This window comes from Mercenaria mercenaria, chromosome 1, assembly GCF_021730395.1.
Source record: "Mercenaria mercenaria strain notata chromosome 1, MADL_Memer_1, whole genome shotgun sequence".
Classification (NCBI taxonomy): Eukaryota; Metazoa; Mollusca; class Bivalvia; order Venerida; family Veneridae; genus Mercenaria; species Mercenaria mercenaria.
This window is the reverse complement of record NC_069361.1, coordinates 36061101-36087912: the sequence shown is the minus strand read 5'-3', so window position 1 is coordinate 36087912 and position 26812 is coordinate 36061101. Positions and strand designations below refer to the sequence as shown.

At 38.8% G+C, this 26812-nt stretch overlaps 1 protein-coding gene and 1 pseudogene across 1 annotated transcript; both read right to left on the bottom strand.

Annotated features, from left to right (window-relative positions):
- The window catches only part of LOC123541788 (uncharacterized), a 62227-nt pseudogene that overhangs the window by 25299 nt on the left and 10116 nt on the right, over window positions 1-26812 (bottom strand).
- Window positions 17159-18106, bottom strand: LOC123546453 (putative deoxyribonuclease TATDN2). Its single transcript, XM_053540513.1, has one exon. The coding sequence runs from the start codon at window positions 18104-18106 to the stop codon at window positions 17159-17161; it is 948 nt and encodes a 315-aa protein (XP_053396488.1).

Below are 26812 nucleotides of genomic sequence, written 5' to 3'. Positions count from 1 at the left end.
AGGTCAAAATAGCTAATTCTGGCCCTTTCAGGGGCCATAACTCTGGAACCCATACTGGAATCTGGCCAGTTCAAGAAAGGAACCAAGATCTTATGTTGATACAAGTTGTGTGCCAGTTTGGTAAAAATCAAATCATAAATGAAGCTGCTATTGTACAGAGAAGGTCAAAATAGCTAATTTTGGCCCTTTCAGGGGCCATAACTCTGGAACCCATATTGTGATCTGGCCAGTTCAAGAAAGGAACCGAGATCTTATGATGACACAAGTTGTGTGCTAGTTTGGTTAAAATAAAATCATAAATGAAACCACTATCGTGCAGACAAGAAATTGTTGACGGACGGACGACGGACGAAGGGTGATCACAAAAGCTCACCTTGTCACTATGTGACAGGTGAGCTAAAAAGAAGTGTGTGTGTGTGCGCACATGTGTGTATTTCGTAGGTACAGTTGTAATGTGCCATGAGTGGGTGCTTAAGAGATACTAAGCTGTGTGATTTGTATGGAGTAATGTGCATTGTTTCATCATCTTCTTCGGAAGATATTCTAAGTTTCAAGTCAATGAATGACTTGATACCTCATACATATATCGAGGTCATTGAAAGTGCAGTTACCAAGTCCAGAATCTACTTAATAAATATTTTAAGTATAGACTCAAAATTTTGCATTTGATTAAATAGTGGTAAGATGATATGCAAAGGACTTTCGACCAGGTCTGTAGATTATTGTTACAAATTGAGCACAGAGCCAAATCTGTCCATTATATTTTGTGACCAGAGCACAATTAAATAACCATTCAAGGTATTTACTTCAAGAACTGCATGTCAGTTGGTGGCAATAATAAGAGTTACAGTTCCTTATCACTGCACTTCCTCTCAATGAGCTCTGTCATTGTGTGAAGTTAAAACTTAGTACCTTCAATACTTTTTTAGTTATGCTCCAGACAAGAATGAGTTATGGAAGGACAACGTGGCAACTATATGCTCCCCTACCTTGGGGGAACATAAAGACATGCATATAAAAAGGTTCAATAAATCAGTGTGTAAGACCACTATGGCACAGTGGAACTTTGAACTTGGAAGAATGCCATCAGAATAAAAATCATTAAAATTTAAATGACATTACTTACGAAGGTCTAAAATAATGCCATCAGAATACAAGAGGACCATGATGGTCCTGAATCGCTCACCTATCCCCACATGACCCAGTGTTGAACTGAGTATGACGTCATTATTTCTATTATTTGACATAGTGACCTAGTTTTTGAGCACATGTGACCTAGATATCATCAAGATAAAAAATTCTGACCAATTTTCATGAAGATCCATTGAAAAATATGGCCTCTAGAGAGGTCACAAGGTTTTTCTATTATTTGACCTAATGGCCTAGTTTTTGAAGGCACGTGACCCACTTTTAACCTTGATCTAGATATCATCAAGGTGAACATTCTCACCAATTTTCATGAAGATCTCGTGAAAAATATGGCCTCTAGAGAGGTCACAAGGTTTTTCTATTTTTCGACCTACTGACCTAGTTTTTGAAACCCCACATGACCCAGTTACAAACCTGATCTAGATATCATCAAGCTGAACATTCTCACCAATTTTCATGAAGATCCGTTGAGAATATGGCCTCTAGAGAGGTCCAAGGTTTTTTCTATTTTTTTAATCTACTGACCTAGTTTTTTAACCCCCACGTGACCCAGTTTCGAACTTGACCTAGAAAATCTTCAAGGTAAACACTGACCAATTTTCATGAAGATCCATTGAAAAATATCGCCTCTAGAGAAAGGGCACAAGGTTTTCCTATTTTTAGATCTACTGACCTAGTTTTGACCGCACGTGACCCAGTTTCAAACTTGACCTAGATATCATCAAGGTGAACATTCTCACCAATTTTCATGAAGATCCATTGATAAATATGGCCTCTAGAGAGGTCACAAGGTTTTCTATTTTTAGACCTACTAACCTAGTTTTGACCCCACATGACCCAGTTTCGAACCTGACCTAGATATCATCAAGGTGAACATTCTGACCAATATTCATGAAGATCTCATGAAAAATATGGCCTCTAGAGAGGTCACAAGGTTTTTCTATTTTTAGATCTACTGACCTAGTTTTTAACCCCATGTGACCCAGTTTCGAACTTGACCTAGATATCATCAAGGTGAACATTCTGACCAATTTTCATGAAGATCCATTGAGAAATATGGCCTCTAGAGAGGTCACAAGGTTTTTCTATTTTAGACCTAATGACCTAGTTTTTGACCCTACGTGACCCAGTTTCGAACTTGACTAGATATCATCAAGGTAAACATTCTGACCAATATTCATGAAGATCTCATGAAAAATATGGCCTCTAGAGAGGTCACAAGGTTTTTCTATTTTAGACCTACTGACCTAGTTTTTGAACCCACGTGACCCAGTTTCGAACTTGACCTAGATATCATCAAGGTGAACATTCTGACCAATTTTCATGAAGATCTTATGAAATATATGGCCTCTAGAGAGGTCACAAGGTTTTTCTATTTTTAGACCTACTGACCTAGTTTTTGATGGCACGTGACCCAGTTTCGAACTTGACCTAGATATCATCAAGATGAACATTCTGACCAACTTTCATAAAGATCCCATGAAAAATGTGACCTCTAGAGTGGTCACAAGCAAAAGTTTACGGACGCACGGACGCACGGACGGACGACGGACACCGCGCGATCACAAAAGCTCACCTTGTCACTTTGTGACAGGTGAGCTAAAAAATCATTAAAATTTAAATGACATTACTTACGAAGTTCTAAAATAAACCTTGTCATTAGGTTTCCTCAAAGACCAAGATTCACACACATCTCTGATTTCAACTGGTCATCTTTTATGTATCTAGAAAGAGATAGGAGTGCCAAACTATCATTACCAATAAATGTTACAAAGTGTACCCTGTCATTTCTAACAACTAAGACTAATGCAAGGGCTTAACTATGGAAATAGTTTTCAAAACTGTCTTGTTATCAAGAGTTACTTTCTTGTTATCAAGAGTGATCTACATTTTTTAAAAGGAAAATCATTACTGAAAATATTGTAAAGGTAGAAGATAAAATGCTATGGGTAATACTGTATAAGTGGGTATTATCGCAGGTAAAAAATTTAGCGAATTTAATTCCAGATATTGGTGTGCGGAAATATTAGCGAATTCCAATGTCCAACTTGCGAAAAAAATAACACTTCATAAGTCGCTAAAGTGTCTGGCGTAATAATTGCATTTTGGCTGCGTGACAGCATTATTATCCCTTATAAGGAGCTAGTGAGGGAAAATCATCCAGTTGAAAGATACAGTCATTTGTCTTCTTTTTTTTGGAAAATCATAAAATTATCTCAATATTCATATTTGTTCAAAAAATGTAAAAATTAAATATCTTAAGGTATAAATAGTAGTTTAAGTTATTCGCGAACACTCATATATAAAAGAATGTGCTACACATTACTGAAATTGTTTGTCTTTTCTTTATAAAAAATATTTACTTGAAAACGTACTAGTATTTATTAAGGAAAGCAGCATATGTGTAATTATCAAACTAAAAAAGTCTAACAATATGTATTTAAATCAATTCTTTTGTTACATTTTGTAGAGGTGTGGAGTCAGTAAGTTTTCCCACTTCCATACTCGCCTATGTCAGTTTACGGTAATTAGCTTTGCTAGGTTTCTATATGTTAACCATTGAAAATTTAATCAAATTATGATAATCTTTACCATTTTGAAGTGTAACCAAACAACTCTCGACTTTTTTTTGGACATATTCAAGGCCTCAAAAGGTTGCTTAAACGCATAAAGTGTACAGTCACAGAGACTGAGGGTCAATTTCTCTCATTTACTACCAGTGTTTTTATGACTGCTTGGCTGATAATTACAATGTATAAAATATTAGCGGATATCAATTCGCAAAATTCGCCAGTATTTTCACCTTGCTAACTTAACCGCATATACAGTAAGCAGACGGCCAGACTTCATTTTTTGCTAGATATTTTGAAATTAATTATTAAAAAGTTTCCAAAATACCTTGATGAATTCATAGTGTTATAAACTATGTTATATATTGTTTTTCTAGAAGGGTATAATCGTCGATTTGTTTGACTAGCAGTGGCTATAGAAGGAACATAATCCTTTATTCTGTTGTCAATTTCGTCAACATTCTTTGACCCATTCTCCACCAATGACACTATAAAATTCTTAACACGTTCATCAATCATCTGAGAAAATCCTGCATTCTGGAAAATGAAAAAACATGAGGGTCATGATGACCCTGGATAGCTCACCTGAGTAATATGAGCTACATGTTTCAAATGGCAAACTGATGCTAAAATATAAAGAAGGTAGGTCAACAGGTCATAACCATGGTAACTGAAAGTCAGTTTTAAGATTTGTGTGCAAAACTGTGCATGTCATCAAAATTTCAAGGCTGTATCTTAAAAAACAAGAAAGTAAGTCAGTAGGTCAAGGTCACAGTCAAATGATTTCTAATCGCTTGGGGTGATCAGGTAATTATAATTAAACAGTCTAGGAAATATGATTTGATAACTTTTGAAGTATTTTTCCAATATAACTCATTATTATAACAAGTGACCCAAGGATGGAGCCTCTTTTCACCCAAGGGAAATAATTTGAACAATCTTGTTATAGACATCCACTAGGCAATGCTACATACCAAAATATCAAAAGCCTAGGTCTTGAACTTTCAGATAACAAGATTTCGTCCCCTATAGAAGTCCATGTTAAATTTGGGACCCCCAGGGTAGGGGCTCTTTTCACCCCAGTGGCATAATTTGAACAGGGCTTGAGCTAGGGAGCGACTTGAGCGAAATAGTCGCTTTGTAGCTCCCCACTTCGCTCTAATCCAACATCAAAGCGATATTCAAGTCGCCCGATTTTATTATCCACACTCCTCCAGTTATCCGCTATCGGCCTGTTGACACTTGACTGGAATACACGATGGCATAATTTAAGCTCCGCCTACTTCAGATTACGGAGAAGTGCGAAGGTGCCACTTGTTTTGTAAACTGACTGTTGATAAACAAAGCAGTAGGGATTTATATTACATAAGCTTACACATTCTTTTTGACCTTTAGAAAGTATGATTGTATCTTACCGTGTCTGGCTCGAATAATTTCCTTAAATCCACTTAATTTTACTCGTATTTTTCAAAACCCAAACTTTAGAAACATAATATTATCACTGACACTTTCTGTGACTAAAATATTAACCTAACTGAAATTTACACAAATTTTTGACACCTGCCATCAGAAACTGGGTTAAACCTGTTTGACAACTGTTTCTTTTAATGTGTGCCGACACCAGCTAGCCTATCAAAGAGACACCAGCAGATCAAAGAAGACGTGTATTCAGTGTGATGTCATAGTGATGTCACCGCTATTGACATGTATTTAATTCACATACTTGTTACTTTGAGTGCATTAGCACTGGGAGCTTGATTTATTTTTTTTTTTGCGGATATGGATTAAAAAAATTTTTAATTGTATTCATATTTAAAGGGTTTTCTTGGTTTGGACAATCATTGCAAGAGTGAAAAAAAACTTGAATTTGCAGTTTATATAATCACATTAGATTCACAAGGTTAAAAATGATAAGAAAACACAATCACTGACATTTTCAGTGAATTTGTTATTTCCTTTAAATTAATAGACTTTGTAAAAAAGACAGGGAATAATAAAAATAGTAACGTTATATTAAGCATATTTACTTCCTTTTTAAGCTTGCATGTCATGGTGTTAAAATCTTTCCACGTTTTCCCTAAAATCCCGCCACTTCTCCCTAAAATCTCTCCACTTCTCCCTAATCTTACCTGAGGGAGAAGTGACTTCTCCCTAAAATCTTAGCCTAGCTTAAGCCCTGTTGAACAATTTTGGTAGAGAACCACCATGCAATGCAACAAACCAAATATCAAAAGCATAGGCCTTGCAGTTTCAGACAAGAATATTTTTAACCCTTAGCCTGCTGCAGGCAAATTTAACAGCCTTTGCAAACAGCTTGGAACCAGATCAGACGCCGATTAAATCGGCGTCTGATTAGGTTCCAAGCTGTTTGCTACTCTGACAATATTTCTTCCAATTTTGGAGCAAACTGAATGAACTTTACAATTTTAGCAGACGACATTTCCAGCAGACGACAATTTATCTAGCATGCTAAAGGTTAAGGTTTTTCCTATATAAGTCTATGTAAAATTTGAGACCCCCCAGGGCAGGGCCTCCTTTCATTTGAGTGTTACAATTTGAATTTTTTTGTAGAGGACCTCAAGGCAATGCTACATACCAAATTCCTGATGTGGGCATCTTTATTCTTCTTGAATTGACATTTTTAAGACAGTCCCAAAACAAAAGCTCGTATTCAAATGTTCATAATATGACCAACTTCAAATTTAAAGAAAGATCATTTTAAGTCAAAATCTGGATGTCAGTGCCTTTCCATTCCTATTCAAGGACAATTAGCAGAATAAAATAAAGACAAAACAACATGCATAACCTACTGGGCCCTGTATGTGTTCTGAATGTTGTCTTTCTATCTTCACCAAAACTTCCAAGACTGCTCTGGTTTCAGAACAGAACTCTTCTTTCAAGCGATTGACCTTGATTGATTTGGCATGTTTTGAAAATGGCCCTATCAACTGTAAAGAGAATTCATGATGTAACAGACTACCAGCCGCACAGAATGCTATGCTTTGTTTCATTTTTATCACTTTATTATTTATAATTATTCCTTTTCAATATTCCAAGATACTCTTTAAGCAAGAGCTGTCCATATGACAGCCCTTGACTTTTCTCAGTCCTTGACTCTGCATGAATTCGACCTCTGCCAATAAAAACTTTATAAAAAGTCAAAAGCTTTCATAGTAACAGAGATATCTGACTTAATCCAAAAGTGTAACCAAAAATTCTATGTTAAAAAGGGGCATTACTCTGTCAAAATTCAATCAGAGTTATGGTGGTTATTTCTCCTGGTGTAGACTTCGATAGTAAATAACAATTTTAAGTTTCAAGTCAAACGCTTTAATAGTAACAGAGATATTTGACTATCAAAAACTTTAATTAAAAAATCGAGTCAAAAACAATATAACTCTGTCAAAATTCAAATCAGAGTTATGCGGATTGTTTCTCCTGGTGTAGACTTTGATAGTCAATATCTATTTTAATTATATATTATATTAATATATATTAAGTCAAGAGCTTTGATAGTAAAAGAGATATTTGTTTTAACTTGACCCAATGGCGACGCTGACTTCGGCACATACGCTGATGCCAATGCTGGTGTGTGTGCAATGACTCTACTTTTTCTTCAAAAAGTTGAGCAAAAAAGAAAAAAAATTACAGGCCAAAACTTAATAAAACAAGAGCTGTCAAGACACCTCTCGACTATTTGACAAGGAATGTTACTTAGAGCCGTAACTTGGCAATACCTCAGAAAATACAGTTATTTTAATCTGATATATTACTATGGCATGGAAACAACATGAATGTAAACTGCAAACTAAATTTTCTAAGTAAAACTATAGCTTCCTTGACAGGTGATTAATACACTTTCGAATTGTCAAGCTAAAATAACTGACGTTGTAATCTGGAAATTTCATTATTCTTCTTATAATAATTTTGGAGGGGCAACCCATCTTCTTTGTGTTCTGAACCACTCTCCTTCTTCTTTTGCCAAAGTCATGGTCAGTGTCTTCTGTGTCTCTCTATGTCAATATTGTAAGAATTTTCAAGTAAGATAAAGTTGCTAAATAGAAAAAAAGGGGACTTTCCTTATAATAAGAGAATATAGTTCCATCATCATTTGTTAATGCCTGATGGATGACACATGTAAATATTTTTGCAAAAACGAATATTTTATAAATACTAATGACATCAGATTTTCTTATATACCCGGTATATGCAATAACAATAAAAGTACAATAATAGTAGGATTTAAAGATCAACTGACAAACTGATGGACAGACAGACAGTACAAACATATGCATTCCTGGGGGAATAAAAAGGGGTATTACTTAGTAAACATGTAAAACAGAGTTATGGGATCTGAGCAGTGCATGTCAGATCATCCAAGAGAACAGGTTGCAATGTTTGGTTGCAACGTTTTTATCTATTCCATGTAATTATTAGAGTTACAAAGTTACATTCAAACATTAAACGAAATAGGGCTGAGTATGCCAAACTAAAAAATCAGTACCTGCAACTTTTTGTGTCTTGGAGGTCCATAACAACACTCTCTTAATTCATTACCTAAGATGACAAATGGTGTACCATCACACTGAATTTTTGGACCTTTACTCTTAACATCTTTGAGGTAAATAGTCCTTCCTTTCAGTGACTCAATCTCTGAAAAATAGAAGATTCCATTTGTTTTATAAATAATACAAATTTTGTAACAGAGCTACTGGGGTCCGAATATTTGGGACATTTTTTTCACAAAACATAGTCACCCAAACAAAAGGATACGATCAACATTTGAACATAATTACATGTAGTTATCTAAGGTCTGGTATCTTAGAAAAGAAGTTTTGTTTGAAGTTTCAATCCTAAATAGGCAATATTTAATGATTACCGAGATATAAACTTGCAAGCAAACTTTTAACCATGATGTGACACCAACAACAAAAATGACATCCAGCGGAGTAGAAAAACTCTCATTATTCTTTGAAAAGTTGAATTAAAACTATGCTAATATAAAAGTCTCTCTACAGCTTTCACTTGAAACACAAAAAGAGATATCTTTCAAGTTGGTAACAAGCACACCTTGTTTTAATTAATGTTGCAGTGCTACTGTTATACTGTGTTTTGATAAAGCAGTTTTTGTTATAATGCAATATAGCTTGCAGTTCCTCCAACTATTAAGAAACTTATATTTTTAAAAACTGAGAAAAAAATCTCTCATACCTGAAACATTCAGATTTCTTGACTTCTGCTTTACATAAGTACAGCATGTTTCCAATTCATAATTTGTTATGAAATTCCCTGCCTCCTCTTCACAGCTAAATGTATGGACATCTAAAATCAAAATACATTTAATTTAACATTTTGATAAAGATATATTCCTCATGTGACATTACAGACATACTTCTTTACATCATCCATTTCCTGTGTTTGTAACTGTAAGTACTGATTTGGACCAATTATTATGTTTCTTTACAGGAATTTTCAATACAGAAATGTATATAACATCACAATCATCAACACTGTCAGTAAGAATTTTTTATTTAGACTTTTGACAATACACATTAATTTATACTTTAAGTTTAACCTACATATCACACTAGTCAAAACATGCACTACAAGAGGGCAAAGATGGGCCTATATCGCTCCCCTGAGTTTAGTTGCTTGCTTGAACAGTTAAAACAAGTCTCTACTAAATAAATACAAGCAGGTATACTGCAGGTAGGTGTGCAGTTTTCTTTTAGTGAGGTGGGGAAGGGGGACTGAGTAAGGGTACTAACTTCACATGTTGATAATTGAAATTGATGGAAAATAAACAAGAGCTGTCAGACACAGCAAGGTTTGACTATTCAAAACGAAAAGCTTTGTCAATTGTTGGTAATGAACAAATACAAAAGTCGAAAAAGGGGCATCATTTTGTAAAAATGGAAAACAGGGTTATGGAACCTTCACAGTGCTTATCAGCTCATAACAGCAGACAAGTGTGTGAAGTTTCAATCCATTCCCATTAGTGGGTACTGAGATACCAGCTTACATATAAGAATTGAAGTAACAAGAGCTGTCGGAGGACAGCAACGCTCGACTATTCAACAGCCTTGTCGACTGAATGAATACGGAAGTCGAAAAAGGGACATAATTTAGTAAAAAAGCAAAATAGGGTTATGGAACCTGCATAGTGCTTATCAGCTCATGACAGTGGACAAGTGTGTGAAGTTTCAATCCATTCCCATTAGTGGGTACTGAAATACCAGCTTACATATAGGAATTTAACCAAAAACTCTTAAGTTGAAAAAGGGGCATAATTTTGTAAAATGCCAAGTTGAGTTATTGACCCTTTGCATTGCACGTCATATCATGACAGTGAACAAGTGTGTGAAATTTCAATCCTTTCCCATTAGTGGATACTGAGATACCAGCTTACATACAAAAACTTAACCAAAAATTTCTATGTTGAAAAAGGTGCATAATTTTGAAAAAAAGCAAAATAAAGTTATGGGACCTGCTTTGTGCATGTCAGATCATGACAGTGAATAAGTGTGTGAAGTTTCAATCCATTCCAATAAGAGAGTACTGAGATACCAGCTTACATACAAAACCTTAACCAAAAAATTTTAAGTCGAAAAAGGGGCATAATTTTGTAAAAAAGCAAAATAGAGTTATGGAACCTGTGCAATGTATGTCAGTTTATCACAGTAAATAAGTGTGTGAAGTTTCAATCCATTCCCACAAGTGGTTACTGAGATACCAGCTTACATACAAAACCTTAACCAAAAATTTCTAAGTCAAAAAAGGGGCATAATTTTGTAAAAAAAGCATAATAGAGTTATGAAACCTGTGCAATGTAGGTCAGTTTATTACAGTGAATAAGTGTGTGAAGTTTCAATCCATTCCCACAAGTGGTTGCTGAGATACCAGCTTACATACAAAAACTTAACTGTGAGCTTACCGCAAACAAGATCACATAAACTGCTTGCTGCAATCAATGGTGTAAATTTTTAGGGGGAGAGGAAACCTAGTATTTCATCCGGGGTGGGGGGGGGGGGGGGGGGAACACACCAAATAATTTAATTTCAATATTTCTTAGAAGGGGAATAAAGGACAAAGTTGAAACTTCTTTCATTTACATGTCTTACCTTCATTAGAATCTTCTTCAGAGATCTGTTCCATGATCCTGAAATAATCAAATTATCTGTGCAGGACTAGGTAGGACAAATTTCTCTACAAAATAAACTTGAATCTTTGAGCCATAAAGGTTATTTAATAGCTCATTGACTTTATGTTAGGTACTTTATTTACCTAATTAGCTGTAATTACCCAAAACATTAGAAATTAGAATATCTGTTAAAAATTCAAGTAACAATTAATTTTGATGTCCTTAATGTTGTAATTCTAAAGATTTCAATTATAATTAATGGACTGTAATGTCTTACAAATTGTAAATTAAAAATTGAGGATGAAAATAAATAAAATTTAGCAATTTATTAAAGTAATGAAAACATGTGAAGAAATTAAATCACAGCAATACAATAGAGGGAAATGTATTACTAAGAAATTTTTCTCCAACACTGAATTGTATGGAAATATATCAACAATGTTTAATGAAACTTGTTCTTGTCCTTAATAACAATTCTGATAACAACTGGTGAATTCAAATAATATCTTACCTCTTTGCCAAAACAATGTGAAGTAAGTTAGTGAAAAAGCAATAATGTAAACATACAGATCATACTGTTCATTTTCTATTTATAAATACATATAAAACAACACAACACTTTTCCATTTTCAAAGCTTTTCTTCTGATTAATCCATTCATTTATATGTCTATGTATAATTGTAAATAAATAATCATGGCATTGTTATATTTAATTTCCACTTGCTTTGTGAGAGGGTAATATGTAAACTAATTTTCTAAAACTTCCTAACTTTATATTTCACTTTTCAAACCAACCCTACTAAATCCTTAAATTAAACTGATTGCTTACTGACTACAAAACTTCTCATATCAACTTGTGCCACACCTCAAATTATTCTAGCCTCAAACTTAAGCAGCCAATAAAAATGTTATTACTTGTCAATCATAATTATTACCTGCTTTTGAATGTGTTCCATAATTGCACCTACAGACTGACATCAAACAACAAGAGCACCGCCTTGCGGGTGCTGACGCTCATCTGATTTTTTTTGTGTAATAGAAATATTGTCCTACCCATGATTTTGTAAGTCTAAAAAGGGCCATCATTCTTGCAAAAAACAGGATAGAGTTATGTTTCTTGATGTACAGTGTCCACTTATGATGGTGAAAAACTGTTGCAAGTTTTAAAGCAATAGCTTTGATAGTTTATGAGAAAAGTTGACTTAAACATAATACTCAACCAAGAAAATGATTTTCTAAGTCCAAAAGGGGCAATAATTATTGCAAAAAGCAGGATGGAGTTATGTTGCTTGCTGTACATGGTCAGCTTATGATGGTGAACAAGTGTTGCAAGTTTTAAAGCAATAGCTTTGATAGTTTAAGAGAAAAAGTTGACCTAAACATAAAACTAAACCAAGAAATCTGATATTTTCTAAGTCCAAAAGGGGCCATAAATCTTGCAAAAAGCAGGACAGAGTTATGTTTCTTGCAATACAGGGTCAACTTATGATGGTGAACAAGTGTTGCAAGTTTTAAAGCAATAGCTTTGATAGTTTAGGATAAAAGCTGACCTAAACATAAAACTTAACCAAGAAAACTGATTTTCTAAGTCCAAAAGGGGCAATAAATCTTGCAAAAAGCAAGATGGAGTTATGTTTCTTGATGTACAGGGTCTGCTTATGATGGTGAACAAGTATTCCAAGTTTCAAAGCAATAGCTTTGATAGTTTAGGAGAAAAGTTGACCTAAACATAAAACTTAACCAAGAAATCTGATATTTTCTAAGTACAAAAGGGGCCGTAAATGTTGCAAAAAGCAAGATGGAGTTATGTTTCTTGCTATACAGGGTCAGCTTATGATGGTGAACAAGTATTCCAAGTTTCAAAGCAATAGCTTTGATAGTTTAGGAGAAAAGCTGACCTAAACATAAAACTTAACCAGGCAACGCCGACGCCGACGCCGACAACCGCTCAAGTGATGACAATAACTCATCATTTTTTTTCAAAAAATCAGATGAGCTAAAAATCACACATATCTGCTATCTTGTTTGATGTTAAGCTATATCAGCATGATGTATACTTCCCTTAATGATATCTAATATAGTAACTTATGAATACATCATTGACCATATTGACCCCTGAAGTCTGCTAATTAACCAAAACATACCAGAGGTAACATCAATCAAACCTGATCATATTGTTGTGTCTTAGTTGTATATACTAATATTCATACTGTTCCAAATATTTATATAATATTCCAAAATATAAATAATTTATATAAACATTCCTTTTAAATAACTCTGTCACATATCCTCTCCCTCCCCAAAAATGTTGTTTTTTGTCCCTTAAGCAACACAATTTATTCTAAAACCAATTAAAGAAATAGCTGATGACGCTTCTCAAAGAAGCATAGGTATAATTTAATGTACAGAACAATTCACTTGTTCTCATGGCATTTTGGTCTAGATTTTATTTTGTCTTTTTAATTCTGTTGCACTTTGGACATATAGAACTAAGCATCACATCCTTGTATCATAAATTTATGCAACTAACAGTATTTTACTGTAATAAGAAAGTCTTGTAATGTTATTTATCTTTATGCCAAAGAAAGTTTTATGTAAGATGTATTATGTCATAGTAATTACAAAATATCACAAGTAATTATGATAACAAATGTCACACAGTTAAACATGTAAATATCATATCATAGGAAATGGAACTAATTAATATGGAGTTAATAAGTTTAGTCCATGTCTAAGCTCAATCAATTTTATCATGTGACCAGTTCCAGATATTACATATTTTTTATTATGGAAATAATTAAAATAACATAAAGTCATTATTTATTAAGAGTACCCATATCTGTCTAGTGTCTACATTTTATTACTTATCTATTAATAATTATAGCTAAACTTATGTTCATTCTATTAGGTCTATTATTTCAAAAGATGTTTCACACATAATTTGATACGGTAATAAATTAATTAGTAAGTGATGATTAAGTCCAGAAGTGAGTCCAAATGAATATGTGAGAGTTTTGAGGGAAAACTGAAAGAAAAAAAGTTAAAGAAAAAAAGTCAGTCTTGAGTTGGAATTTTGTTGTAGGCACCAGACAGTCAATATAAGTCAAAATTGAGATCTTTAGATTTTATGTTGAAGAAATAATGTGAACTTTTTTGAAAGAGAATAATATTATGTACTTTGTACTGTTATGAAATGCGAATTATTGAAAAGAGACATATTTAGGAATGAAATAAAAGATAGAACTCTACCACTTGTTTATAGCTAATTCCAAACAACAAAAAATATTCTAGAGCATGTTACTTGAAACAACAGATATTTTTCTTTGATAGGAAAACATAAACAATGATTTAAAAATGCTAAAATATAAACAAGTTAACCCTTATCATGCTAGACACGATTGATACAGCCTTTACAACCAGTGTAGATCAAGATCAGCCTGCACATCCATGCAGTCTTATCAAGATCTGCACTGTTCGCCATTTAGCTAGTATCTTTTAGGTAAGCACCCCTTTTAACAGTTAAGTTCATTATAGAAATTTAGCAGGGTAAGGATTAAAATAAAAGACCTGTCACAATTGGTGACAAATGCCCCTGAAGCATGCCCAAGTAGGCTACTGTACAGTATTGTTGTCTGCGCAAAAAAAAAAACACACATTATTTATTGACCTTGACCCAAGAGACCAAGGTCATAACACTTTTCCTTATATGGTTAACATTTGTGTCAAATTATTATTAAAGAGTACATGGTTTAAGTAAGGAACATTTATGCCAAATAATTCTAAAATCCCTGTATCAATGGCAGAGATATGGACTGGACAAGAAACAGACCATGTTAACCTTTGACTTTTAGGTATGACCTTGACATTACAGCTAGGGGTCATGAGCTTGCACTTGACATGTAGTCTCATTGACATTGTGGGAAACATTTATGCCAAGTAATTTTAAAATTTCTTCATCAATGGCAGAATTATGGACCGGACACAATATAGGCTCTGTTAACCTTTTACTTCTAGGTGTGACCTTGACCTTGGAACTAGGGTCTGGGTCTTGTGCATGACACACTGTCTCATTAATTTATTTTATATGGTAAACGTTTCAATATCCATTAATGAAACCAGACACAAAATAGAGTAGATGTCAACCTTTAACCTCTTAGTGTGACCTTGACCTCGGAGCGCTATGTGTCTGGGTCTTGCACCAATCTGACTAAAGTACTTGATCTTCTAATTGAAGATCTAAGATTGACCCATTCACATTCGTCTTCTGTATATTGTGGATTTTCAATATTGCTATTTTTTTTTTTTACGCAATCTATTTTTCTTGGCAAATATATTTTTATTTGGAACCAATCAGACGACTTGTTCGAATGTCAGAGTAAGACAAATTTGCAGTCAGTCCAGGGTTCGAACCCGAGACCCCTTGCTTACAGTGCAAGTGCCCTACCGACTGAGCTTACTGGCTATCTGACATCTTACGACATAGATCTAAGAATTGTAGATATCAAAAATCAAGGCTTTTGTTAAGCTTGCAGAATGTTGTAAGTTAGCTTTTGACTGGCTAGCTGAAGGGTCGTCAAAACAAGGCTATCAATAGCTTGTGTTCAGCTCCTACGTGTAGCGTAATAGGAGATGTACTTTAGTCAGATTGGGTCTTTCACACGACTTTACTTTAGTCCTCTCATTAGTGACAACATTTATGCAAAGCTAAAACAGATCTATTTCGTATTCGTAACTTGATTTGTCCAACGTGATCCTAGGAAATATTGAGATTTTTTTTTTTCATGCACTCGTTTTGATTGCCAGTCACAAATATCAAAGAGCTATATCAATATACCGTAAATGTGTCCTATCGAAATATCTGAACGTACTTGAATTATTTTGACTAGGCCTGAGTCATTAAATAAATACTTTAGTTCAAAAGTTTTTACGAATATATAGCTTTTAGGGAAAAAAAACGCATTTGAAGTCAAATATTTAAAAAATCAGAAAATGTAAACACAATTAGTGAATTACTCTGTATTTGCTGAAACCGCCATGTTGGTGAGATATCCGTCCTTCTCTACTTCTACGGGCTGCCTACTTCTACTTCCGATTCATTCTAGGGGCGGAGCTAAAGATGTAGGCGGGATCGGAATCTGTGGTTTGCGAGTAAACACGATTTGGTGGTTGACAAAAAGATTTTACGCAAACGTTTATCGTGTGCAGTACCTAAATAAACACATAGGTAATATCGTAATTTTGGAAAATAGTTACTAAATCAATGCGGAATCCGCTGTTGATACATTAAGTTTCATTTGAATTCTGTATAATCTCATACTCGCAACTATTTTTGTCTAATCTTTTTCACAGGCACCAGTATCGGACCTGGGACAAAGAATATGGCCTTGTTTTTCATCCTAAATGAGTTCAAAATGAAAAATATGTACCAGTATCGGACCTGGGACAAAGAATATGGCCTTGTTTTTCATCCTAAATGAGTTCAAAATGAAAAATATGTAATGAAATATGAACCCCCTTAAAATGATACATATGTCTACTGAAGGCCAGAATCTCGAGAATCGAGCCTGCGAGCAATGGGTTCACTTCCCCGGCCATTGTGAAAAAAATTCTCTAGACATTTGAACAAACTACCTATCACTATTTCACATGTACATAAAGTGACACCCAGTAATTGTCAGTTAACTTACCGAGTCTAACTCAGGTTGGATGACACTTTGTAGTTATAACTTGTGAATAACGCACTCAGCTGTATTCGATAGTAGTCCGTAATGGCTGACTCTCTCTGTGTGCGCGATCCCAGCATGCAACAACTCCCGCGTTGGACTGTATCCCCTGTTTTAGTGTATTTATGGAATGGACGGGTTCCACGTCTACTACACTCCCCCCCACTTTATCGAAAAGGATGGCACTCTGGGGGCTGGACACCACCATAGACGGGGCATTGTCGCTAACGTCGTCATGCTGGTTCTCTGCACTGTTTAAGCAAAGGATTTGGGGCCTAGCAACCAAACCCTCCTTGTTGACTTCCTAGTACATGGTCCTTTACCATGATTTAGCCATACAATTTATGCCTCTGGTGTCTTACACTCTTCGACTTTTAATGGTCAAGTAGACCATTACCACACTCCTCCCTGTTCTAGTGTCTAACACTCTTCCACTTTTAATGGTCAAGTAGACCATTACCACACTCCTCCCTGTTCTAGTGTCTAACACTATTCGATCACGAAACTCTCCTCCCCATTTCCCCCTTCCAAATCAGAGATCAGGTGGCTACACCCAACCCCTGACCTTCTACGGCTTACTGAGGAGGAAGCCGCTTCAGGTAAAGGCGCTGGGCATTGGCGACAGCTACCTCTAGGAGATGCATCCAATCTACCCCGCGGATCTTGGCTACCTCGTTGGCTACCATGCCTATCAAGGCGGGGGTGGACCTTCTGTGTCCAAAGAAGTGGAAATATGGGGCATCGGTCTCAAGGAGTAGACGTCCCTCCTCCATCTGCTTCACTGCCTCCCGCTGTTCCTTAGGAAGGACAGTGACCATCTTTGTAAACCCAAAGTAGGTGTTTGGGAATACTTCGATCCATTGTCTGGCTGTAGCCACACTGCCACTAAAGCAGTGCAGGTGGATCAACTGTTCCCTCTTCACCATCGACATAAGCATATACCTCAAACAGGAATATACTTCGCTGCTTTCGGCCTCCATACCTCGACAGTGAAGAACCAGTACTTGTTTTTCCTGGACAAATTGGAGAACAGTCTTTAGTCGCTCCATCTGGCCGTCCCACTGGCCGACAGGTTCGGTGCGGTCTAACCCCACCTCGCCTAGCCCTGCAACACCTGGATGTTTCAGAAGCTGCTGCAGCTGCTGAAACTCTTGTTCTGTGGCTGTCTTCTTAGGATGCAGTCCAACACACACAGTCACTCCTTGTTTCCCCCAGTTCTCCACCTCCTGTGGTGTTGGATATGTTTCAGGGTCGCAGAAAATACCCACCGCCCCCTGTAGATCCACAATGAACTCGTCTAACGGCGTTGCTTTCTGGCAAATCTCGCTAAAACTCGCATCCAGTGGGAGGTGGCAATCTCTGCAAATCCTGTCCAGATGACAGTGGCTGTCGAATCCAACCGGATGCCTGTCTAACAGGTCGGTTTCCTCAGGAGACAGCGGAAACAGCGCCAACAAGGACTGTTGATGCCGGACGCTCAGCAATGACACCAGATGTAAAAGTATACTCCAATGTATGAGCATACCGGGTGAATTGCCAGACTGTCTAACAGTCCAGACTACTGGTGCCTCCTCTCCCTATTCCTCACAAAACATCTTAATCGCCTTCTGCTGGCCCTCCTCTATGGTTATTGCTAGTCGCTCCGGCTCCGTCACCGTTTCCATGAATCGGGTGAAGTCACTCATAGTGGACCTATCACCTACAAGACATTGTTTCACTAAACTGAGGGCCCCTACTCTGCGTTTAGTGATATCCTCCGATGCAATTTCCAGGTGAAAGATACGTGGCACATGCTCCTGAAATGCATGTGACTTATCCCACAAACCCGGACACTTGGGCATTGGACAAAGCAATTGGTGTTTGTGCTTCGCCCCTTCGACACCAGCCTCTCGTTTCTCATCCGACCCTTTCTTTGATTTGCTCTCTCTTGGACCCACAGACTTCGAGGATCCGCCCGTGGCTGAAGGTACTTCTACAGTCATTCCTCTGCCAACCGGTAACAAGGGCCTCTCTTCCACTCGACGACGCTTTCCTGGTTCTACACCAGTACTCCCCTAGCCGTGCACTCCTGTGTATCCTTGAGGAAAGCATCCCTGACTTCCTCCAACTGTAAATTTGCCATGTTTTCCTGAAAATATAAAACAGAAAACATTTCTACCTTATACAGTACATTTTTTACAGCGGTACTGCACAATCCATGCTGGTGGGGTTCGATCCCTACAAGGCTTTAACCTATCATGATTCACCACGAACACCGAATTTCTGAGCTTGACCCGGAAAATGTATGCTGAAACCTTGGTAACTACGACACCAGGACCTTTCCATGGTGGACATAGTTTCTTACATTTCCCCTTGAGTACCGCTGTGTCCAACAGATACACGATATCTCCAACCTCATAGCTCCTTTCCAGGATACGAAGGTCGTAGTTCTGCTTCATACGCTTAGAGCTAGTCTTAAGCGTTGCCCTTGCTGTGGTATGAGCTTCCTGCAGCTTCGCAGTTAGCTTTGCCACAAAACTCCCTTCATCTTGATGTGACTGTTCCTGTTTAGGGAACATCACATCAGCTGGTGTGTTTACTTCTCTACCCAACATGAGCTTGTTGGCCGTAAACCCTGTGTTACGGTTCACAGAAGCCCTTAGCGCACCTGCTATCTGCTGGATGTACAAGTCCCACTCATTCTGATGTTTCCCAATGAAACAACGCACGGCATCCATCAGGGTTCTGTTGTACCGCTCGACTTGTCCATTTGAAGATGGTCGGTACGGTGTAGTCCTAGCTTTATGAATGTGAAGTGTCATACACATCTCACTAAAAAGCTTTGACTCAAAGTTTCTACCCTGGTCTGAATAAATCTGAAACGGGACTCCGAAACGAGAGAAAACATGATCTACCAAGGCCTTTGCAGTAACATCAGCAGTCTGCGACGGCAATGGTATGCACTCCACCCATTTTGTGAACTGATCCACAACCATCAAGACATGCTGATTTCCCCTAGGTGTTTTCGGAAGTGGACCTAAGAAGTCAATGTGCACCCTTTCCATTGGGTCACCCGCATGGTATTCCGTCATTGGACAGCGCCCTTGACGCTCAGACTTTTTATTGCGATTGCATACTTCACAACTCGCAACATAATTTGCTACGTCCCGGCTTATCCCATACCAAGCAAACTTCTCTTTCACACGCTCAGTGGTCCTAGCCACGCCTTGATGCCCTGCCAAGGGCAGATCATGGTTTAACTGCAAAGCCTTCTCACGCAAGCTACCAGGAACCATGAGTTTTTTATCACCAGAACTCGCATCTTCCTGGTACAACACACCATCAATCAACGTAAATTGCTCCTTGTTAAGCCAGTACGACTTCGCAGCTGGACTAGCAAGGAACAATTCGGCCTCACCAGGCTTGGTTGAACTGTCCAACCAACGCAGAATAAAGATGAAATCGACATCTTCTCCTTGAGCCTCACTAAGGTCTGACAAAGTGAAACCCCAAGATGTTTCCCGGTCTGTGTTCACAGGCTGAGCGGTATCCTTGATACCGCACACCTGCTTATGCTGGTCTACCGGGGTGATATAATCATCTGCACCCCCTGGATCCCAGGGTAGGTACAGATACCCCTCATCATCTGCACCGCCGCAAACACCCTGCTCAACCTCAACGTCACAGGCTTGTGCCACCTCCTGCTTCGATTCTCCGATTGAGTTGTCCGACCCCTCGGTCTGAGCCGTCTTGCCACTGTTGCCTAACTGATTTTGTGCAGTTTGCCTCAAACCCTCAGTGTGGTGGGCTGCCAAGTTACCCCCTTGGTCGCCCCCGATGCGGATTCCCGGACTGACATGGCCATTGTCAGCCGCTAATCCCTGCACCCCTTGCGAAGCCAATGGTACTGCAGTGTCCACCTGATCGACAAACGATCCCCAGTTTTTGTTATGTGCCCTAACGCAGTAGTCACAACCTCCACAAGGCAAATCTCCAGGCTCCACCCCAGCAACAAACGCTGCACACTGTCCATCACTTGCCGGCATCCTGGACAAGGCATCTGCGTTCCCGTGCTTCTGGCCTGGACGGTGCTTCAACACCATATCATACTGCGATAGCTCCTCGAGCCATCTTGCGAGTTGCCCTTGTGGTTCTCTGAACCGCATTAACCAAGTTAAGCTAGAATGGTCAGTCCTGACCGTGAATCTCCTACCCAACAGATAGTGTCTATATTGGCGTGTGAATCTCACTACAGCCAACAGTTCTTTCCTCGTGACACAATACCTGCGTTGTTCGCGGTTAAGCGCAAAGCTACCATACGCAATAACCCGTTCAACGCCATCTTGAACCTGAATTAGCTCAGCCCCTACAGCTTTGTCTGAGGCATCCGTGTCCAAGATAAACTTGTCTGTCTGGTTTGGTAATGCCAGCACTGGTGGTTCAGTGAGAGCCTGTTTCAAAGCATCAAATGCCTCTTGTTGCTCTGTGTCCCATCGAAACTTCTTTTTACCCATGACACTGTACAGTGGTTCTGCCAACTGCGCAAAGCCATGGACAAAAGTCCTATGATAGTTGACCAGACCCATGAAGCGTTCCACATCTTTAGAACATGTAGGTACAGGCCACTCTTGCACTACCGCCACATCAACATCAAACATCGCCAAACTATTGCTACTTACAACTCTTCCAAGGAAATCTACTTCCCTTTGGAAAAGTAAGCACTTCTTTGGCTTCAACTTCAGACCATTATCTCTGAACCGCCCAAGAGCATCTGCTAGATTAGTAAGATGTTCCTGAAACGTCTTACCTAGCACTAGCACATCATCAAGGAAAGCTAAGACTGTCTTCCAGTTTAGCCCCCTTAGGACCAGATTCATCACTCTAGCATAGGTTGCTGGTGCATTACAGAGTCCAAAACCCATTTTCACATGCTCGTACAGTCCGTACTTTGTGATAAAGGCAGTCTTCTTCCTATCTTCCTCCTTGATAGTTACCTGCCAGTATGCAGAGTTGGCATCTAACTTAGAAAACCACACACTGCCAGCCAAAGTATCAAGGCAGTCATCTACCAAAGGCAACGGAAATACGTCCTTAAGCGTGACGTCATTTAATAAGCGATAATCGATGCACCATCTGACCGATTGATCACGCTTCCGGATCAGGACCGGTGCTGAAGCCCACTCTGAAGTTGATTCTTGTATGACACCCGCCTTGAGCATTTTCTCAAGGTGGGCCTCTTCCTCCCCTACAAAAGTAGCTGGGGTACGACGCATACGCTGTCTAACAGGCTTTGCATCACCCGTGTCAATGCTATGTTCAATCTTAGTGAACTTCCCTAAGTCGAACTCATCCCTTGCAAATACCTCTTGAAACTCAATTAGCAGCTGCGCTAACTGAATTTTCTGATCTTCACTCAAGTGCTTGCTTGAGTCCACATACACCTGCTGCAAATGGCCTGGAATACCATTGGTCAATGTATCGAATTCATCCGGACTATCCGTAGCAACCACAGCTGATAAAGAAATCAATGGCTTATCAGCTGGAATTCTGGTGATTTCTAGGGGTTAGTGTACCTTTTTCCCCATAAAATCTTTTTTTGTCATGCTACAAAAACATAAAAACTACCATTTAAAAGGTGATAAAATTATCTTTCTAACAGTATAAAATATTCATAAATCTGATTTACAGTCATTCCAGATGCCCCAGTAATTAGTTAATCTGGCCACTGTTTATTGACAGTTTGTTGTTAATTGCTTTATTACTCGCCGCGGGCAATATGTACTCCTTTCAAATGCAAACGCGGGTCGCGTAGTGCTCATTAATATTCATATGACTTGTATCAGAAGACAGCCGATTGGACGACCTACACGTAGGTGTGTCTTAAATTTGCATACGACCCCCCAAACCGGAGAAATCGTTCCGTAAAGTTGACGTGAAAAATACGCCCAAATATACCATATTCGCTGAATTAACATTTATTTTTAATAAATACAAACCCTAACAATTAATTTGATACCAAAATTATGTTTCGGAACCTATTACAAGTATGCCGCATTTTCATTTTAAATTCAAACTCCCCGCTTCCATTTTTTTCACTTGTCGGTCTGCCATGTTGGAAAATTGATCAATTAGGTCAATGCGTTAAATCGATTGATTCGGCTCGAAAATCATGTAAAAAGACCTATTTCCACCGGTTTTTATTTGGAAAATATGTATGTCTGTAAAAATATTAATATTTTGACTGAAACTACGAAGCAGAAGGTAATATTTATTGAGAAAATTCAATGTCGGAACAACGCTGACGAACAGCTGACCGGAATTTCACTTTCGTTATGAATTATTTTCTTATTTAAGGAAAAGAGTCACGATTTGCCCCCAGAAATGAATGTTCCAAGAAAGAGTTTTTATTTCCAATTAAAGTTTGTTAATAATGTTATTACTTACGCAATTTCAATGCATAAAAGGACGATTTTTCATACGCTTTCGTACTCAACCTGTTCGTACCTAACGGGTACGAAAAAATGAAAATATCAATTCAATATATTGTTCATACATAGCACGTGTCTAATGATTATATGTATTATTTTTGTTTAGGAAATCATTTGAAAAGTATATGTATAATAATCTAAAATGTATAGTCATATACTGATACAGTTTAAACACTATGTATTTCAGAATTACATCTGGAGTCATGACCGGTCTAACCCATTTTGCCAGTCCGCTGGAATATCTGATGCATTAAATTTCTTAATTAAAATGATAGATTTAGTTTTTATATGCTTTATTTTAGAATCCTAGTCCTATTATGTCTTGTATGTCTTATGAAAAAAACAGTGAGAATATGGTAACATACTTGAACTTGGACAGCGTTGGAGTCGAGATATAACAATTAGAAAAAAAAAAAAAATCGTAACCATGTCTCATTGTAAGTGAAATATAAAGGCAACTATACACTTTATGCCAAAACAGACACCAGAAATGTATTCTACAGGAAAAATACCATAAGTATGCCAAATTCAGCTACTTATCATTTAAAATGAGTGAAGACCAAACATTAATGTAAACATAGGAGTTTTAACGGTCCGCGACTGCGAATCAGTTCCTTATTATTTATATAGAGGAAAAAAATTCCAGAAAAATGACGTTTAAGAAATTTCAAATCTTCATAACTTTTTTTTTTTTTAAGATATTTCAAAAATTTAAAAAGTTCTTTGTTTGATTATTTAAGCAGAATATGAATATGTTATTGAAACACTGGTTAAGCTACTTTGAAAAATCAGCTGTGGTTGCTACTATCCGGTGAACCCTCCATGACCTCACACGCCCCCGGTGTTTCATCACAGCTATCATGGTTGCTGTCTAGGAAACCATCAACTGGGTAGGCTCTGCCAATTTCCATACCCTTCCCGAAGCAACCGGTATCTATCACTGGTGTTCATAACACACATCAATGGCTCCGCCCCTGCACCACGGACTACCCGTGGAACAAGGACTTTCATATTATCAACGGGCTCTACAACATAGTCTGGCATCTTCTGATCCAGGCTACATTTAACCCTCATGACTGAATTTGGCGGAATGACCTGACGCTTAGCAACTGTAACCCGAGCAACATCTGGTACCTCACCACGCTCCCCAACATTTAAGTTGATAACCTGGCTGTCAAACGTCAATATGCCCCGGCCCATGTCTAACATGGCAGACCATCGACGAAGTAAGTCAAAACCAAGAAGCATTTCTTGTTCAATCGGAGCTACATATAATTGCTCCCTGTACCATTGCTCCCCTATTTTCAGTTTAACTGGGCCCACTACGAAACCCTTCATGCCCATCTTGCGGCCTGCTGTCATGAGCTGCGCTGTGCGTAGTCTCTTAGGTTTCCTTTGCAGGGCGTCGTACACCTTATCTGAAATAATGGTCACCTGCGCTGCGGTATCTACAACCGCTGTAACCGCTCGATCCCCAACTTGAACCTTCATGCTAAACTGCGAGGCTGACGTCAGCTGGCAAACCTTGAACTCCTCAAGTTCACCACTGCCAGTCTCCTTCGGTCCCTCACCCTGTTCAGCACCCTTCAAGCCAGAATCCTTAGTCAACACTACTTCAGGCTGACCATTGTCAATTTTCCCCTGCACAACCGCTTCAGTGCCGCTACCGGTTATACCCTGTGAATTCACTAAGCGTAATGGTTCCAACACTGCTTCAGTGATACCTGGCACTGGACTATCCAGTAGACTAGGCTCACCAAGCACTGCCCCCTCAGATGCATCTTGCACCAATGCATCACCATCCGGCAGACTGTTCACCACGGTGTCATCTGCCACTGGCGGATCCGGAGTGGAAGGGTGCACTGCCTGGCAATGTGACACCCCAACACCCGGGTCCTGTTTAATTGCCTCATTTAGGCCTGGTCCTTTCCGGATCGAGTGTCGGCCTTCGAACTCGACCCTTTCTTGTTTAAAGGCTGGTTGGCCGCACCCTTGTCTGCTCCCTTTGGACAATTTCTAATGAAATGCCCCTTTTCGCCACAACCATAACATGCTCCAGACATTGGTCGGCGTCTAACAGGTGACTTTCGCCTGTTAGTCTGCTGTTTCATTTCAGCAGATACCTTCTCCAGCCCCAGCTGCAACTTCTTTTCTAATTGCTGTTGCAACTTGCCCATCATGCTTTCAAGAGAGGATAGATCAGGAGTGGCTGCACTTCCTGTCCCCCCTCTATTGTGCGAAGCTGATCTGTCCTCCACCGCATACACTGCATGGCGGTCCTCGTCAGTATCAGCCTTGCGCTTATCGCGTTTTACCTTACCAAACATGGCCTGGTGAACCTGTTGATAACGGCGGACGCCATTTATTGCCTGTTCCATGGTCACAGGCTCTGACATACATACATGGTGGCCAGCTTCCCTATCACTCAAACCCTGGCAGAAGCGAGTTACTGCTTGCTGATTTGAGTAATGTTCCGGCAAATCACGGAACGCTTTTGTTGCCAAGGTTAAAATTCTATCTGACCAGTCCTCCAGGGACTCCCCCTGGGACTGTGACGCTTGCTGAAACCGCACCTGTGCTGTAGCCGGAAGCTCTTTTGCACCAAATCTACTTTCCAGCTTGCGCATCAACCTATGGTAAGACAGATGCTCTCTACGGTCAGTAAGCACTGCATAGAAATCTGCAGCCGCACCTGTAAGACTCCAACACAGACAATTTAAGCGCTCCTTTTTTGTCCATTCGCAAGCTTCTGCGTAACAAACAAACTTTTGCTTAAATGCAGCCCAGTTACCCTTACCATCATAACAAAGATTTCTTGGCAACGTGTTGATAACATCTCTAGCGCGCTTCCGTCGCACTAGAAGACCCTCATCTGTACTCGTCTTTGAGCTAGAACTACGGCCTGGCCGTGTACTAACTTCATCATCAGAGCTGCTTTCACTGTCCGAAGAACTCGATTCACCCAATCTGAATCTAAGCTGCTTCGGTGTTGTGTCCCTCACAGGAGTGTGTACCCTATATGTACGATGCACCCCTGTGGAAGGCACACCACTGGTAGCCGTGCTAAATACCGGTGTTGAGCCGCCCACCTGGGAAGCACGCACACTGTGCTGTCCCACAGTGTAAGCGCCAGCCGCAGTGGAAAGTCCAGCACCACCGCTTCCACTCATCGCAGGGTTAGACAGGGTGGGAAAATAACCAACACTTATTTCAGGCTCAGGCAAACCTGCGAATGATGAAAACACCTTTGGTTTTGCTGCCGGTGAAGCTTCTTCACCGACATGGGGCTTCACCAAAGTGTTCAAAGGTTCCCATGTGTCTGTTATATCAGCTGACTTTGGAACAGACGGAAGGAAGTCAAACTCCCCTACCGCAGGTGGACTTACCTCATCGTCAAGACCAGATGTAAGTGCCTTATTCGGGCGAAAGTCAACTCTGTCCAAGGCATTTGTTTTCACTGAACCCCTAGAGATACTTACTAAAATCTCCGGTGTTATGTTCCCACTGCTGTCCCTTATTTGTACAATTAACTGGGCAAGCCTAGCTTTTATCCCAGGGATCTGCATCAATTCTGTAGGTGTCGCAAAATTAATGCGCACCTTCTTTGGCCAACTGGTCTCAAACATAGACTCGTTTTACCTATGCTCGACCAGATTTACATGTATTTTTCTCGGAGCAAATTAAAAAATGACAACATTTTGGAAAATGTTTAGTTTCTAAAGTGACCTACTTTTATCGGTAAATTTCCACCCAAACGTTTGA

Coding starts and splice junctions, on each gene's coding strand:
- LOC123546453 (XM_053540513.1), bottom strand. CDS start 18,106: ATGCTCATACATTGGAGTATACTTTTACATCTGGTGTCATTGCTGAGC.